This window comes from Candoia aspera, chromosome 12 (genome assembly GCF_035149785.1).
Source record: "Candoia aspera isolate rCanAsp1 chromosome 12, rCanAsp1.hap2, whole genome shotgun sequence".
Classification (NCBI taxonomy): domain Eukaryota; kingdom Metazoa; phylum Chordata; class Lepidosauria; order Squamata; family Boidae; genus Candoia; species Candoia aspera.
Genome location: NC_086164.1, coordinates 21188684 through 21207722, shown reverse-complemented (window position 1 = coordinate 21207722; position 19039 = coordinate 21188684). Strand labels below are relative to the sequence as shown.

At 41.6% G+C, this 19039-nt stretch overlaps 1 protein-coding gene across 1 annotated transcript in view; it reads left to right on the top strand.

Moving 5' to 3' along the window:
- The window catches only part of AR (androgen receptor), a 150704-nt gene that overhangs the window by 118844 nt on the left and 12821 nt on the right, over positions 1-19039 (top strand). Inside the window, exon 4 of the mRNA XM_063313731.1 lies at positions 7016-7303. Within this exon, the coding sequence (XP_063169801.1) occupies positions 7016-7303 (288 nt within the window). The remainder of the gene's footprint in view (positions 1-7015; positions 7304-19039) is intronic.

Sequence of the window (19039 nt, the reverse complement as noted above, 5' to 3'; positions counted from 1 at the left end):
TCTGCCCCACCAACATCCCACCAAACCAACCCCAAAGCTCTCATACTCAGGGATAAGGGATCTTACATAAAAAGTATTTCAGAAGCAACCAACTTTGTTTTAAGTTTTGTATCCCACCTTTTTTTACTTTACCATGTAATAAAGGTTGTCAAAGTTGCCAACATATTAAATGGAAAAATAACTAGCTGAAAAGCAGAGTATGGTGAAATGACAAAATCTACAACTAGAAGACAGATGGCAGAAAATGTGCAAGAAATACAACCAACAAATGCTGTTCTTCATACCTAACTCTGGCAGGGAACACAGCAAATAATTTTACTTCTCTGCCACCCTTGCATTTGCTTAATCCAAACCCATTGAGGTCTTCTGATTGGTTCCAGTGCTGCTTAATATTGGTCCAGTAGAGATCCCTCCAAGGCCAGTTTGGAGTTTGTGAATGAATTTACTTGGACCTAGAGGCCCTGGCTTTCTCAGCATCAGAAAGAAATGTCCGGCCTTGTGGAGTCTTTTTAGCTAGTATTCACCAAGGATGCTGGTGATCTACTTGGAGGTATGAAACCACCCTTGTTCTTCTTCTGTTGCCCTTCTTGTCCATTAAGTTTTTCAGGTGCTGGATTTTGTGGTGCCATTGGAGCTAAAAGTCAGAACTCATAGGCTAGATAGGGGGCAGGCAATAACAGGAGGTCAATTGTCATGGGCAGGTACTATCAACAAGGAGAAGAAAAGGGTTTGCTAACTGCCAAGGAGAGCACCAGAAGGCAGATGGGGCGGGTTGTCCAGGGCAACAAGACTTGGGATGCCAGATGGCAACATACTCAGGTCCTCCCAAAACCTGAGCTTGATTTCATAGGTGGAAAGTGTTCCTTTGTGAAGAAACCCTGAAGGAAGCAGTGGTAGGTCTCTGTTAAGGAAGCCAATAGTTGGCTCAGCAAATATGATCAACCTGTCTCAAGTTTCCCATCCTTCAGCCCAGTTCTAAAGATGCAGTAGCTCACCAGCAATAGCCCAGCTCAAAGAATCTGATTGTTTTAGCCACTTTTCAGCCTGGAGTTAGAGTGATGAAGAATACCTGCTAAACCGCAGCAGCAGCTTTCAGCAGCCGTGTCATTTCCTAGGCTAGAAGCTGTTTGCTAAGCCTTCCCCTCCAATTTCTTTGATCCTGAGGTGGCATACTGGGCCTGGCAGGTCTCCTGAGCCTTTCATGGCTGTTTCTGGACAAATAAAAATTCTGGGCACTGCAGTTTCTCGCCAGAAGGGAAAAGGAGAAAACCATCCTTCCCCCTAACGCAGCTGTTCAAAAATGTTCTATCACCCAAATAACTGCAATTATTGGCAAGGGTAGGCTCTAAATAAATAAATTATAAACAGGGGAGAGCTGACATTTTTGGATGAGGTTAGGGTATGCTTTTCATCTTTCCCAACATCCAAGCCATTTGAATTCCTGGCTGCATCCCTGGAAGTTGTAAGTTCAAATATTCCTCAGTTGAACACTGAGCATCTGTTTATAGGCCATCCAGGCATCCAGGGAAAGGGCAGGGGGACTGTTCAGAAATGTCCATTCTGATCTGGTTCCATTCTGTTTCCCTTGGATATTTCTTGTTTATGTGACTTCCGTCGTGGGGTTCCAGGGGTGTCTCTGTGAAACTGGCCAGCCATGATGGGCTGACATTCTCAGTTTGTCCAGTTGAACAGTATAGGCATAATGCTGTAAACACTGCCGTTTTGAATGGAGCTGTGTGTTCTCAGCCACCTCAAAGCTGCCCTTCATTTCAGACATGGGTGCCAGGCCCAGCAGCCTTCACAATGGTCATCAGAGGATCCTCTGGTATTTAGCATGCCAGTTCAAAATCAAGGATGCTCTTTTGTGGGTCTGCCCATCCCTGCCTTTGGTGTTGTGATTTAAAAGACACTCAGCATGAACGAGGGCCTTCTCCCTTTCCGCAGGAGCAGCGTTCCATTTTTATGGCCGTTGTGCCCGCCTATTTACTGGGCTTCAGCCTCAGCCTAAGAAGCTGTCTTCCAGCTGGTCTTAGATGCCAACAAGAGCTTTTGCAAGTGTTCTTCATTCCTGACCTGCCATACTCCCCTGCCCAGGGTGCTGATGACCCAGTTTCAAGCTGCATTGGGCAATATGCTGGATGGCTATTCCTGCAGGACAAATGTGAACGTATCCAACTACCATTGTTTTTCAGCCTGTAGCACGTTTTGTATTTCCACAGGCAGATGGGGGGGCAGCATGTGAATTGTGCCAATAGTCACTCCCCGCCCCATTGTTTCTAACAATAACCCAAGCATTCAATACCCCTTACTTCAGCCCACCACCACACACAAAGACACTTACTTGCATAACCATTTTGTTGTTAAGCTGATCTCTCACTTTCAGCATAACAGCATTCTCCTCTTGGGGAAACAAGGTGCGTCTTGTCTTTTCCCATCCATAATCCAAGCTACGATAGTTACCAGCAGGAATCCAGGACTTGTTTCAAAAAAGTGGAATCCCTCACTTGGGAGCAGCTGGGCTGATGGGAGGGGCAGGGGCTATGGTGGGTATCGCGACCTGTTTGTCCAAACCCTGGACTGTTTTGTCTTGTGTTCCACTAACGACCTCTTGGGTGTTGAGAGGAAACACAAGCTGGACCTGCACAGCGGCTCCTCAAGCTTGTAGCAAAGCACTTTTAGGAATGCTTTAAAACTGTTTTTACCCACATGCAGCCTGGAGAAAACCTTTTTTTCATATTTGAGGGTGAAGCAGAATTTTGCCATGAATTCTGCTATAAGCAAATGTGGTTTTTCTGTTTCTGTTGGGTTTTGCAGCAGTACAGACATTGGCGTCAATGTCCACTAGTATTTCTCTTGCTCCAGGCTGTCCCCCCCCCACACCCCCAAAAAGTATGTGAGCTTAAGGTACACAACTGAAAGTTGAATGCTTTTCAAAGTATTTGAAGTATAAAGCCTGCAAGCTAATTTTTTTTTTTTTAAATCTTGGACAATTAACAGTTGTTATGCAGGTGTTATAACTACAACAATTTAGGAGAAGATGTGTAGAAAGCTTTCAGAAAGATTACCAGAAAGCTTGCCATTTTTAAAATAACACATTAGGAAGAAGATGGTGCTATGCAACCATGCTAGTGTGAATAGTATAGCAGAGAGAAAATTATTGAATTGCACATTTCGAACCAAATGGAATAAGTGTTTGAGCAATAAAATTAAAATTCTCAAAAGGTCTGGGAGAGTAGAAAAATATTAATTCCTCTAATTGTGGTTAGAGATGATTACACAAACCTGCATATTCTGATTATGAATGGAAACAAAGTATGGCGTGAGATACCATTAGCAATGCATGTTTCCTACATATAGTATCTAAGGCAGCTTTTGCCAAACGGGAGCTCTCAAGGTGTGATGTATCAGTAACTCCCAGCATTTCCAGCAGTCCCGTTAGCTGGGAATTCCTGAAGTTGCAGTTGCCAGACATTTAGGTCACCAGAACTGGGCTGGACTGCCATAAGGTTTAAAATTTGTATCTTTTTTCCCCCTTTTTTCTTATTATTAATTGTTCAAGATATAATTAAGACACGCAATTGACTTCTGTGTGTTTACTGAAGTCGTAGCTTCTCTCAGAAAAGGCCGTGCATGGCAGCGTCTGGAATGTTAGAGCTTTCCGAACACTTGGCTTCATTGCTCCCTGCCTGCCTCCTGGCCACCGCTCCGTTTAGTCAAAACAGGCGACTGTTGCGTCTCCGAGCACAGATAGGCCATGTTATGCTGACGGTGGAGCTTGAAGCAGAACTGTCTGGAGGTTAAGGAAGAGGCGCAGCAATGTTCTTGGGAAACCACCAGTGCACTTATCAGAACGTTGCGGGATCATGTCCAGCCATCTCCCTTTCACCATCCCAACCTGCATAAATAATGCGCTGAATGTCCAACTGCGCTTTGCTCTTGTTTTTCGAAGGTTACTCACTTTTATTTTTTATTGCCATGTTCCCATTTTTACAGAGCAGCCTCCCTTAATTGCTCTTACTGTAGATCATCCAAAGCATATTATTTAAAGATCAGCTTTTGAATTGATTTATTGAGATGCTCTTTGATTTGACATTTTTATGTTTGGAGGCTTATTTTTTAAATTATGGCCAAAGGAAGTTTCAGATAAGTATCATTTAATGTAGGGAGCCAGAACCCCCAAGGACAACGGATACTGTTTTATTTTTCTCTTGCTGAAGTCAAGCGATCAGGATTCTTCTCTATCTCTTCCCCATTATTTCTAATTAAATATTTTATTTTCTTCCAAGCTGGCTTTTGAGAAGGAGGTGGTGTTGTTTCAGGGAGATATAAAAACATTTTATTGTCTAGAATAACAAAACCTGGCCCTGCAGAATTTATGGTTGTGAGCAAGCCAATTATTAAAGCAGACACCCGGGAGTGGAAAATAAATAAATAAATGCTGGAAACAGTCCGTTTCAGAGAATTAGAAGAGTCGTAATCACAGACTTCCCAGGGTTTTATTCATAGTCTGTGTAACATGATGCAAGGTCTGTACGTGAAGGTTGCTGGAACAGGATCGGCTTAGATCTCCCTGGAAATGGAGCTCTTCAGCTCCGTAGAACATCCAGGACTCAGCAACCTGTCCAGTCGCAGAGCTTAGACAAGGCACAGGGTTGACAGACAGGGCTCCCTCTTGTGTATCTCCAGCCACCCATTTCTAGCTGGATTTAACCAGCAAAATTGCTACAAGGACATAGACAGATGTCTTTCTTAATTCTCTAGGGCGGGGTTTTTCAAACTGTGACACACGTGCACACTCACCCATCCCCTGGGTCACCTGGACAAGCCAGTAGGCCTCTTGTCTAAGCAAAGCCCGGAACGTGCAAAGCTGGATGGAAGTTGCTCCTCCTTAGCCTGGACAAGCTGACCAAAGTTGAGGTTTCCCACCGTTTCTGTTATGAAGAGGAAATGTCAGTCCAGAACAAATGTGGAATGAGAACTGAGAGAGGGTCTCTCAGAAGTAGGACCTAGCTTTCAGGAATTTTGCAAAACTAAGCCGGCTCATTCTTCCCATTAAAAATATGGCTCTGGTTGTTTAATTGTTAATTTCCAATGGACAGTTTTTATTTTATAAAATTACAAGGTTCTATCATTAGGTTTGTTTGTTTGACGTGTTTAATGATGAAAAGTGGTCTGTTTATTTCTTTCCACCCTGTAGCCCAAGTATAATCATTAGCTTCATTCATGGGCCAGACAAATTCATTTATCATTTAGGGAGTCATGGCATTGCAGAATTTGGAACCCCCGCAGAACCCTGAGAATGCAGTACTTCTGTGGAAGCAGTGTCTGTTGGTCTGACCCACAGCCAGCTCCGCAGCCACCATTCGGGTCCCACAGCCAGTCACCGTCCTAAGAGAAACCAGACACACAACAGCAAGCAATTCCAGTGAAGTGACAAAATAGAAGCCAACCCACAAAGCCAGTATAGCATCCAGGTTGCCTAGGGAGATAGGATATATTTTTTTTAAAAAAAGGCTGCCTCCATTTGAATAGTAGGAATAAAATTACTAAACTGTACACAATAACTCAATGTGCAGTGTGATCAGAAAAAAGTGGATCGATTCAGACAAACTGGAACAGGATTGAAGAAGGGCAACAAGGGTAATCAGGGGACCAGAAAGTCAGCCTCCAAAAAGAAATTAAAAGAAATGGAAGTGTTTAGCCTTGAAAAGAATAGAATGTCACACTCAGAGGCAGGAATAATGGATTTAGTTACATGAACACTGACTCTCTGCTTGAATATTAGGAAAGAACTACTAAACTTTAGGACGGTTCCCTTCACTGGGCGTGTTCAAGCAGAGCTGGCCTATACGGAGTGGGGGTGGGGTGGAGGGGGGGACTTGATGTCCCGTCCTTGATTCTATGATGGTTTATCCTACTCTCTCTTTCCCCAGTTTTTTATTATTTCCATTAGGACAGAGAACAGCAATAGAACTGACAATGCCTCCAAATGGCTTCCATGGAACCTCCAAATTGAACTTTTAAAAGTAGATCACCTGATTTGAAAAAGTGACAAACATTGCCAGAATTCAAAATCTTGGTCATCAAAATCTTGCAAGGTTTTAGCTGTTTCTGTTTTGTGCCGTTTAGCATAGTGGCCCCTGCCCCATGAAAAGATTGCCACCCCTTACATTTAGAGCTACGTAGACTGTACCTTGAATCAGACTGGAGATTTATCCAGTACACTCTTCTGCTTGCAAGAACAGTGGTCAGAAATCCAGTTGTTCAGAAACATAAAAGCATAAGGATGGAAGAACCTCCGTTATGTACCTGCAGCATCAGATTCAGGGCTAGACTGCTGCTCTGGGAATCTGGGGAAACTCCATATAATTTTAATTGTGAACATCAGCAGTCAGTACCGAATATCAAGAAGCATCAGGATGAACTTAATTCCATCTTGTCATACCTAGTGCAACAGGAAGAAGAGCATTCGTTTTAGGGGCATCCACAGGCACCATGGTGTCTGTCATCCCCAAATGGTTTGCTCAAATCCTAACACATTAATTTTTGTAAAAATTAAAAATATTTCTTACAAGGTTTGAGCAATCCTGCACAATATTCCATTGTGAAATCTTGCATGGGAGGATTGAACTCTCAGTGTTCCCATACAAAGTCTGGGTGAGATTGTAAAAATCTTACAAAGTTATTCCCTTTCTCCAGTATTATTTACATGGCTGCTTTGGTGAATGGCAGCCGCACTAAAATTCTGCCCGTGCTGCCTCTCAGCCTTGGACTGGCCATAGGAGTCCATAGTGCACTGCACTGAAGTTATATGTCACTGCCCATCTTGCTCACTAAACAGCTCTGGTGGCTTGACCCAGAGTAGAATCAGTAAGTGATAGCAACAGATTCATATGGCTTAATAGTATGAAATAGGCTTCAGTAAGTTTTTCCTCCTTGGATGACGTGCCCGCTAATCATATAAACTGTCAACCTGTAAGTGGAAAGTTTTCTTAGAAACCTTTTTTTCTTTCAGCCCGCAAATTAAAGAAATTGGGTAACCTGAAGATGCAAGAAGAAGGGGAGGCAGCTGGGCCATCCAGCCCCACTGAGGAGCAAACCACAAAAATGCCCATAGCACATATTGATGGCCTGGAATGTCAGCCCATCTTCCTCAATGTCCTGGAAGCCATTGAGCCTGGTGTGGTTTGTGCAGGGCATGACAATAACCAGCCTGACTCCTTTGGCTCTCTTCTGACCAGTTTGAATGAACTTGGAGAGAGGCACCTGGTACATGTGGTGAAATGGGCAAAAGCTTTGCCAGGTAAGAAGCTTTTCTATGTACTCCCAGCTCCATTCAGCCCTATCAGAATCAGGGAATGTCTCAGGTGGTGGCAGCACTTGGTTGAGGTCAGGTTAGTACTTGGAAGAGGAGACTTCCAGGGAATCTTAGTGCTGAAGGCTAGACTGGGAAATGGAAAAAGCTTCTCAGAAAAAGTTGGTGGCCAACTACTTTGCATTATTTCTGAAAAGACTGCTTGGAAGTGTCCTTGAAGTCATCAGGAGTTGAACTTACCTCAAGGAAACTTGACTGAAGAAGCATGGCAGGGATACATTCCTTGGTGTCCATCAGGCTCCTGCCGACATTAGACTTAGCATTTTTAAGGCATACTGCAAACAAAGTACCAGTCTCCAATAAGATATCTATTGCCTACTTATATTCCTGGGCTCCACATTGGTCCTGTAGGTATTTCAAAGGCTCTTAAAAATCAAAATGTTTCCTTGAGTCCAAAAATATTGTCTTCCTGCAAGCAACCATACAGAATCTGTCTCCCTTTAGCATTACATATTTTCTAGGATTGTGCTCAGAAATTCAGGCTGTGCTCAGCAAGCCTGCTGAGATGCTAGAGGCCATCTGTGTCTTCTTTCATTGCCTGCTGTAGCTTGCCTCCCTCTCTTTTGGCCAGAGAAGTTCCACCTTTTCCGGCTTCTTTGCTGCACAGTATTTCTTGCTCAGGGACTATTTGAGGCTTATTTTAATTCAATTGATTGGTTTGGTTTTGTACCCAGCTTCAGTTTATTATGCAAAATAAGAAAAGGGCTTCTGTTCAAATATTACACTCAGTTCCTTCTTCCATTATTTGTGCATATTATTTGAAATTAAATTGTGATGTTTTTTTCCATTATCTGCTGTCAAAATAATGGGTAAAAAGCCAGTTGGAGGGACAAATCATACATAAGAAATCCATCAGTGTAAAAACAGCGCAGAAGAAAAATCCCATGGAAACATTCTGTAGAACAAATGAAAGAATCCAGTATTTCGAAATATAGAAGGGTCCTACAGAACAAGATGCTCCTTGAGAAAATATATTTCAGACAACTCCATTAAGAGGTTAGCCTTCTGATCCTTTCCAAACGGCTTTTTCCTTACACACCACATGCAAGTAAATAAAAACTTAATAGGTGCAGCAGATAGTTCTATTCCAGTCATTGTCCAAAAGACTCAGATGATGCACATGAAACAGTTCAGGCTGCATAAAGCACACAAGGTTACCCTGTCCCAGGAAGCTTCAAGGACCTGCATGTCGCACAAAACTCCACACACCACCATGACACTTGCTCTTAACTGTCTTGAATACAAGGCAGCCAGGGCAGGACCACAGACCCTCCTCACTCGGTGTCCTTCAGACTTGCTGCCCCACCTGAGTTCCGCATTTTCACATACCACGTTCAGCCATTAAATGGAAACCTGGCCAGCTGTGAAAGAAAACATCGGCCACTAAGCTGCACCTTTATCCTCTCAGGTAGCCCCCACAGGTATTCCCAGGGGAAAAGGGCTGTGCTTTGAGGAAGACAGATATTAACGGACTCTGAAAAAAGGCATCAGCATACATGGCTCAACTTCTAAAGGATAAACAGAACTCAGAGGGAAGGGAGAACCTGAAAACCCAGGTTCAGACAGTCCCCAGGAGAGGAAAAACAGGGAAAGCTTTAAGAGGCCTGCCTAGATGAAGGGGATGCTCAGTGACAAGCCAAGAAGGAACATGGAAGCACATAGGAAATGGCCTGATAATTAAATAGTAGGACCCAGTCCCTGGACCAGCAGGGAGGAGGTCAGGGAGGCTCAGGCTCTGCATGAAAGGAGGCTGGTGGTGATGGAGGGAGAGTCAGCCTAGAGCCGTGATAGACCCAACCCGACTGGATGCTTTCAAACAGGGGCCTACCTGACCAGGATGGTGGAGTGGATCCCAGTGCTGAGCAGATCAGAGGTTGGACTAGATTACATTTGTTTGTGTGTGTTTGTGAGCCATTCTGGTGTAGTGGTTAAGGCATCAGGCTAGAAACCAGGAGACCGTGAGTTCTAGTCATGCCTTAAGCACGAAGCCAGCTGGCTGACCTTGGGCCAGTGTGTTAGTAGATTTCCATGGACGCCCATCTCAAGTACATGACTCTGGGCAGCTAACATAAAACATAAAATCTATAAAGAAAAAACATAAGACATACAGCAACCAGGGAAAAATTTCAAAACGTCAGTCCAGCCTTCAACATGGCCAGGAGGTGGGCTCCATCATGCATCTGGAGCCCAGGCTCAGGCACAAAGCCAAGCCTTCAAGGCCATACGGAAGGCCAACAGGGATGGGGCCAATCTAATCTAATCTCCAGAGGAATTATATCACTACGATAGAAAAGGCTCACCTCCTGGGCCCTGCCAGCTGACACTCCTTAGCAACGGAGACCTGGAGCATGTCTCTTCTGCAGCATCTAACAGGATGGGTAGATACCACCGGGGGGAGATGGCCCCATAAATAGCCCAGCCTCGAGTCATGAAGGGCTTTAAAGGGAGCCACCAGCACCTTGAATTGTACCCAAAAGCAGACTGGCAGCCAGTGTAGCTGGTGGAGCAGAGGTGTCACATGTAGCGAACAACAGGCACCCATAACTGCCCACCCCGCCACATTTTGCACCAGTTGAAGCTTCAGAATATACTCTTCAAGGGCAGCCCCATGTAGAGCATGTTGCGGTAATACAAGCAGGATTTAGGGTACCTTTCGACCCATACATTTTATGATTCTCTCTATTAAAAAAAAAAACAACAGGATTGGCCAGACCACACTCTGGGCTTTCTTTCCTGGTTTACATGAATAAACAGGTCATTGGTTTGACCAGGCAAATTGGGAAAATATTAGTTTTTGAGTTGGCTGTAACTGTATTGAAAAATTGGGACTTAATAATCTAATGAAGCGTTCAATTTTTATTAATTCCGATTTAACAGAATTTGATGTGCATAACTGTGGTTTATGAATGAAAATTTATCCCAACATTTAATGAATAAAATTGTACCATAGCATTCCAGTTCTAAGCAGAAGTATAGCCAGCAAGTCCAGGACTGCAGCTGATGCCTCTGAACTTCAAAAGCCCTTAATACTGTTTTAATTATTCAGCTATATGCCATATCAGCAATATTAAAGAGGGGGAGTGAAAAAATAACTCTTAAGCACACCTACTTCATCATCCACACTCAAACAGGGTGTGGATCATGCAGTTTCTCGTTATGTCTTCAATGCTCTGAAGAAAGTGACTAGGACCAATTTTTCTAATCTCGTTGCCTAATTTAGAATGAAATATCCTAGGCTTTGAGTGTTCTGCTTTACTTTGCCTGGAAAGAGGCAGGAAAAGTCCTGAGCCAGTTGGACTGATTTCACCAGAGGTTCTGCCACCGACCCACCCCACCCCCGTCACCTTGGCCCATCCCCCAGCCCGGCCCCCCTTCTTCTCTTGTGTCGCTGCCAGGCCGTACAGTGAGGCTAGAATGGCAGGCAACAGAAAAGGGGGCAGGGAAGGGGCTCTTTTGCAGCTCCTCCTCTTGTCTTTGCCTTTGTCTTCCCTTCATAAGTCATGAGAAAGTGCAAATGGAAACAGAAACAGAAAGTGACTTCCACCGTTCTCCAGTACAGATATAGATAAATTTACAAATATTACCATTAGTTAAACCATTGTAACATTATTTCTATCAAAACAAGCCATTTAATCACTAAAACCCAAAATAAAAGCTTCATTTTTTTCCAACACAAGCAAGTAGTCTAAAAGTGGTTGCCAAGTAGAAATAAATCCAGCAACAGTATTTTCTCTTATCAATGCTGTTAACTTAGCCATTTGAGCCAAGTCCATTAATTTAATAGTCCAGTCTTCCACTGTAGGTATTTCTGAATCTTTCCATCCTTGTGCATATAAAAGTCTTGCAGCTGTAATCATGTATAAAAGCGAAGTCCCATGTTGTTTCTCTAGCTCCTTCTCCATCAACCCAAGAGGAACTGTTCTGGTTTTTTTGGTATGTTCAGTTTGAGAATCTTTTGAATAGTAATACATACTTGGTCCCAAAGCTTTTTAGCCTTCTCACAGATGGTGATAAAAAGTTCCTTCACCCTGTAAACATTTCCAACAAACATTTGTTACACCATTATACATTTTTGACAACTTATCAGGGGTTAAATACCAATGAAACATCATTTTATAAAAATTCTCTTTTAAATTATAATTCAAAGTAAATTTCAAACCTTTGGTCCACATATTTACCTATTGCTCCAGCATAATATATCCAAAGTTCTTAGCCCATTTAATCATGCATTCTTTGACATGTTCATCTTCCAGATTCATCTGTAACAACATTTTATACATCTTAGTAATGACATGTTCATCATTTCTGCAGAGTTCCATTTCAAACTGAGTTGTTTCATTAACAAATTTATAGTTCTTTTTATCCATTTGAACAAGTTATCACCTTTAAAGCCCTACATGGCATGGGACCAGGCTACCTGAGGGACCGCCTCTTCCCTGCTACATCAGCCCATCCCACCCGATCGTGCAGAGAGGGCATGCTGCGGACCCCGTCGGTAAGAGAGTTCTGTCTGGTGGGGTCCAGGAGGCGGACCTTCTCTGCAGTAGTGGGGTGAGGAACAAAAAAGTCAAAGCGGTGACCATGATTCTATGACAAAAACTGGGGCTTCCATCACATGGTTGCATCTTACTTATTTATTTGTTTATTTATTTTATCAAATTTATACACTACCCATCTCACTATGCAAGTGACTCTGGGCAGCTTCACTTTTTTGACACCTGCCCTGGAGACCCCCCTGCTTTTAACTGTAATTATACCTGATGATTCTTACCTTATCCTAGTTCTCACTGGTACTTCTGCTGTTACACTGCTTTTATTATTTTTAATTTAATTATTCATAGGTTTTGAAACTTATTTTAATCCATTTAATCCATTTACCTTTGGATTTTTACCACAGAAATGTGAGGTATGTGCTGGTTAGAGAGATGAATTAATTAATACACTCGTAACCATGTCATTTTCACAATCTCTTAATCCCTTATAAGTGAGCAAAGCCCAGAACAATTTTAAAAATTAAAGAGCTAATGATATGCCTGAAAGATGGACGCTGTTGTTTGCAAATAGTTATCTCAGTGGTCTCACTGATACCTGGTTTTCTCCTTTCCATGTAATTAGTACTTCAGGGATTCCCCCATTGGAAGAGAACTGTGGCTGCTTTTGGAGAGTCTAACAATGGATTCGCTCCCTACCTCATCAAATCTCAAAGCACTACCTGATATTTTTTTTGTATTTTGATTGGCCTGCTTGAAGGTGACCAGTTTGATTCTTTCAGTAGCATTCCTCTTGCAGATTCCTAGGCTTGGCAACATCTCCACTTCTTAAACACTGCCCTTGTCAAGGGAACTGAGAAGATACCTTTTGCAGAGAGCCAAAGAGAACATTTAAAAATGTAGTTATTTATTTATTCATTCATCCATCCATCCATCCATCCATCCATCCATCCATCCATTCAAGGGCTGCCCAACTCCCATACGATTGTGAGCACAAGAGAGGTAGTATTATAGTCGCTAACTAGAAGTTGAGAACCCAGGCCCTGAATCTTCTGGGGAGCAGGTAATCAAAAAAAATGGCCCAGGTTCTTCAATCCCATGGTGATAGTTCATTTCCCACGGGGGCTGGGAAAAAGAGGGAGAGAGTGAGTCACCAACACAGCAAATACAACTCTTGCATTATGGAAGGAGAGGGAAGGATGTGCAAGATCCTTATACTTTCCCCCCATTTCAGAGTGTCACCCTCCATCTTGGTCTTAAAATGTGGCTCCTAGCTTAGGAGCAAAACAGCACTAACATCCAGTGGAGCCACAGCAGTCAAGTCCTGCAAGCCAGTTTGAGTCGGGCATTGAATCAACTCCAGAATAAGTGGTTCATGGGAAAGAAAGGTCCTCAGATAATTTTTAGCAGAGATTTTCATTGAGAGAGAAGAAACCACTTGTCCTTGCTCTGCAAGAAGAATAATTAAGTTTTTGATGTGGCACAAGGAAAGATAACCACTTTTGGCTTGACTAGCAAGGGCAGCAAGATAGGAAACATGATTGAGTAGTATGGCTGTGCTTCAAAGGGAAAAGGGGGGTTGAAGTATATTTTGGTTCACATGTCACACCTGTTAGAGGTTGCTTAAAGAAGCTACAGTAAATCTTTTTTTAATATAATTTTTATTAAGAATTTTTATTACAATAGTAAAAACCGATATAAACTAAACTTAGAGATAGAGAAGAGAAGAGAAAAAAAGAAGAAAAAGTGTAGAAAGAAGAAAAAGAAGAAAAAGAAAAGAAAGAATATAATAAAGAAAAAGAAAAGAAATATATAAAGAAGTGACTTCCAACCTTCATCACAAGAAGTATAAACAAATTTAGTAACTCTTCACCCTATATAAGGTTAAACAGACATCTCTTCATCCCATATCCCATCCCTTATCTATAAGCAAATCCATAAAACATCAACTTTTCAATCCTGGTGTCAGCAAAAAGTACATAATGGGTTGCCAGAACACTGCAAAAAAAAAAAGTCTTCTTTTAACCTTGATCAAATAAACCAACTTTATATTCCTTCCTTTTACTTCTAAGAGTCTTAATCTTTAATTCAATCAAATATTGCCATAGGATTTGATTTCTCTTCAATTCTTCTTTATCCCATCACACAGATTTCTTCAAGGCTTTAACAAGTCTCTTTTGTAGAAAACATTTTTAAGGTCATTCTCTTGGTTTATCATTTGTATTTCCCTTTTAATTTTTAAAACTTCTGTCTTGTCAAATAAAAATTGTTCCGCATCTCTCATTTCTTCATTAACATCTTTGGGCATAGTCTGTGCATAGAAGCAGACATCATTACTGACAGTGTTGATATTGTAGTTTCTGGCTCCATTCTTCAAAGATCTCCTTTAATGTTTCCAAAGTTACAATGTTTTATGTCATGTTGTAAGTTCTAGTGTTAACTGAGATCAAGAACAGGCTTGTATTTTTTTCCTTCTGCTGAGAATCTTTAGTCCCCTTAATGTCCATTTTCTAAAGTCATAAAGTAACTTATTTTTGTTATGATTTGCAATAGCCAGGATAGCCAAAATAAGTCTGTTTCCCACAAGAAGCTATTTTTTATAGTTAATTCCAAAATCTTATAGTAAAAGTCAATATTCCAAATTTATCTGGACCCTTAATCCATTTATCAAAATCTTATTTAGCTTTTTGCTGTTTATTTCAAATTCTTTCTTAAGAATTTAAGTTAATTATAACTCGTTATAATTAATTTTTCTTTTGTTCAGAGTTGAAGATAAAACTCACCCAGTGACTTTTCAGACTTGTCATTCCAAAAGCCACTAGTAGCTTTAAGATGGTTAACAGGCAATTTCTGAAAGCAATTAGAAAGTGAGGTTTGCGAACTTAGCATCCTTTGAAAGGCTCCACCATGGTTGGAAGCAAGATGGCTTATCCCTTCGTCTCCCAGTGCTCAAACCCATGAAAAACCGCTGTCCTGCAGTCTCCTCACAAGGAGCAGCCACCAGGAACACATGTGGGCGATCTCGCGTCCTCTCCTTATCCAGAGAGGTTCCAAGGAACTGGTCTACTTGCCAGTTCCTTGGTCTTTGCCACAGTCATTGGCTCTGCTTTCACAGAGACGGCTTCAGTTCGCCATGCCTCCCCCAGAAGTGTAAGAAGCTGCGTGTTCTCATGGCTTGTGCAGCTCCTGCCACACAGTCCCAGGGAAAGGCACATTGGATTTAAGGAGAGGCCAGCAGGCACAGGCTCTAAATCACATTTTCCCCTTCAATAAGTGCCCAGTGCTTATTGAATTGGTGTTTTGTTTTGTTTTCCTGTTGAGGCCTGTTTTGTAGAACCTTCTCTGCAGTTACATCTTTTTAGTATCCTGTCTGTTCCTTCCCAAGCTAGACTTACCCTCGAGGGTGTTGGATGGAAGTTATAGCAATAGCCCATTTTCAGAGTGTTTGTGTCTGTGTGCAGATGAAGCTGTTGAAACAGTTGCTTGTGTGTTGTTGTACTGCCTTTTTTGTGCCCTCTTGCACCCTGAGCTGCTAACCTCCCTTCTCGTTAAGTTCTTGGGCTGGCCAGTGGAAGATGCCCCGTGTTGTCTGTTGGCAGGTCAGATCACTGATATTTGCATGTTAGTAGCCAAACTATTCCGTTGGGATTGCCCTCAAGAAGCTTTAGGGTTGAATATAGCCTTAGGGGGTGGTGGGGGTGTCCCCATTTTCATTAGGAGTCTCCTTTTAACTGCTATTTCTCTCTTCTTTTAATTCTGTGTTATTTCATTACTGTGCTCAACTTGCATTTTTTGGTCTTTGACTATAAATATGATGTTGTTTTTCTGTCAGTTGCCTTAAATGCCCTTTAAACTGAAATAATGGATGCAAATTGAAATCTGCCCCATAGGTAGCACCAGGAGTGTTACAGCCCCTTTTCAACTGCTGTCATTATTTTTAAATAACTGTTTAGTTCTGATTTAACATATGACTTGGTAAGTTGCCTTGAGCATTACAAAGGCATGCATCTTTATCTTCATTATCCACTTCCTTAGAAGCAGTCCTGAAAGGCTAGCTGGGAGGTTGTAGGAAGTGATGGATGGCTTCTGCATGGGGAAAGACGGAGGGACTTGTCCATGGTGATCATCCATGCTGGCAGATGAAAGTTCTACAACCTTGGTATGGTTGCCCTGGCAGGAGAGTTTGCTGGCAGTGAAGCTAAACCTCATGTGCTTTGGAGGTAGCCAGGGACCCATGGAATTCTAGGACAGACCCATAGAATTCTGGACCTGCTTGTTCCTGGTATATGCTTCAGAAGGGTCCAGATCTACTCCTGTATAAGAGTAGCCATAAATAAAAATCTCATTGGAAAGAAAAGGGTAACGAAGAGATTGAACTCTGAATGTAATGATTGTATAACCATGGATCTCTGTGACTCTGGGATGTTGAACTGCTCTCTTCACACCTATTTCCTGGCTGTAGACAAACTCAGCAGGGACCTGCCTCTTTTTCCTTCCCATTTATGATGTCATCACAATCACATTGGTAGCAGACACTAAAAGCTGCACATTTTTCCAGAAAGCAACCTTTTGCTTTTTGATCAGTAAAACTGGTTCATCAGATGTCTTTGAACACTTTCACATAATGTATGCCCATGAACTTTTTCAACGACAGCCTATCTTGGGCTGGTTTTGTCCCTCCTAATTATATTTGGTAGAGTGGTTTATTGGGGGGTCAACTTGATGCTGGGAGTGAGTTCAAGAGTTAGTGGATCAGACATAGGAATTGCAAGTAAAAGGAGGTGCAGGGTAGAAAGCTACATGGTGTGAACAACTTGGAGGGCAAATTTCTAAAACTCTGTGAATGTTATACAGGGAACAGAGACATAGCCAGTTGAGGCTGGTAAAGATGGTTAAGTTCAGATTCAAGAAGTGTCACTTAGAGAAGTGAGAAGAAAGTGAACAACACTTTTGGCCAACCCATTGGGAGCATCACTTGCATGAGGAAGTAGAATTGTTCAGAATTGTTCCAAAAGTCAGGGCAAGAAACAAGGTGTTTAAATGAAAAGAAAATAGAAGTCAGTTGAACCTCAGCAAGCATATCTTAATGGGAAGAGAGTGGAACAGAGTCACAGTTCTTCTGCAAGGAGATTTATGGCTGTTGGTTTGTAGGAACAAGTTGGTACCTTCCCTATTTCAAAAAATGACACACCCAGAAAGTACTATTGGCTCTGTGGCCTCCATGAAGCCAAAAGCACCCATTTAGTCCATATATATATATTATGAGCTGGTTGCAAAATCTTGTCATGAAAGCACAGCTGTTCCCAATGGTGATGCTAGTTGATTGCTCTTCTTAATGGGTCTTCAAAGAGAAAGATTGCCATGCAGATACACCTATGGGGAAACTTGTGCCTGCATAGAGCACCAGACAGTAGGGTATTGGGGGGATGGGGATGCTGCCACCAAGGAAATCTATATTTGAACTCTAGAATAATCCAAAGAATATCTATGTAAATTTTGGGTTGCCCATGTGAGTAGCTGTGTACCCATCTTTTTAATAACAATTATTTTGTCAAAAAAAGAATTTTTTCCAGATGCTTTGTCTTGTGATTGCTCCTGTCATCTCTCACAAAGTAACTCTGGAAGACACATAGCAGCCTAATGCTACCATATCTGGGCTACAAAAGGCTCTTTGCTGCCATTTACTGGTCATCCATATTTTGTCAGCTGCAATATGATTGTTTCATACAGATACCTACCACCTTAGTTGATGTAGTTCCATCTTTACAACACTGGTACCGAATGAAAATTCACATGCATACAGTATTTGTCTTGGCAGTGCTGAGGGTGAACAAGAATAAAGGAAGTAGTTCAATTTCTGTTTTTTGTTTTGTTTTTTAAGTCAAGTGATGGATAGAAAAAACATTTAGCCATGCAGTCTTTGCAAGTTTATTTATCTCACTGAATTCAGTAGGATTTATTTCCAATTTATTTTTCTAACTCTGGAAAGGTTTCTGTCATCTTGGATATTCTTGTTATGCCCAAAAGGAAGCAGGCAAGCATTATCTGTGGCTCCCAAATGGGGGGGGGGGCACTGTGGCTCGCAGGAGGAGTTTCCTTCCCTGAACAAAAAAGGAGAGGGAGAATAACTCAGTGTATCTGAAAAGTCATTTGGCTTGACAGGGACCCTATGGATTTCCTACACACCCAGTCTGCTGAATATTTGCATGTTCAAAATGAATCAACCAAATGAATATTTGCTGTCTTCTTGCCATCTATTTATTTAATACCTTTATACACTTCTCTCATGAATTTCTTTTGATAAAAAAAAACCCACATGCATTTGAATACATAGATTTTAATGCCAAAATTTCACCAATCTTCCTAAACCTCTGAATCTTGGCACCTGTATTTCATATAATGTTTGATATAATGTATTCATCTGGCAGTTTGGAGCCAGCTTGAGCCACCTGATTCAAAAATTATAATTCAGAAGCCCCTAAAATTGCAAGTTCTGTTTGTGAATTCAGTACATTTAAGTCTGAACTGGCAAATACTCATTTGATGTAGCTCTTCACTGATAGAAGCAGGTTCTTATTTAAGGAAGAAAGATTAAACTGACAGAGAAATTCTGTAGCACATCAGCCTCGTTGGAGGAATCCAGAGAGCTTTTCTATCGACATTTCCTTGTTCCAAATAGCATTTTGCACCTTTTCCAACATAAACACCTACCATGGAGCTGCAGCTGATATTCTAAAGGTTTCTATATTTTTAATACATTAGACCTGTTACGTTCTGGGATTGCAAGAAAAAGTTTTTCAGCCTTTTTAACACACTACTAGATCTGGAGAAATGTATTTGGAGCTTTCAGTAAACTGCAATTTCTAACAAAATTTATACAGGCTCACAAAAACTGAACATCTACAGTTATGACCATGTGATATTTAAACATGAGATTTAGAAAGTTCAACACCCCCACCACCCATCTCTTACATTTTACTTGGGCATTTGGACTTGTTTCCTTGGAAAATGAAAACAATGAAACATGATGCTTTAGCGAGTCGGAGGTTGGATTAGATTATCTCTGTAAACTACCTTCCCTTTCTATGATTTTATGATCCTATGATGCATAGAGTTGGATTTTATTTTAATTGGTTTATTTTAAATTCTTTTTCTCATGTGATATTAAATGTTT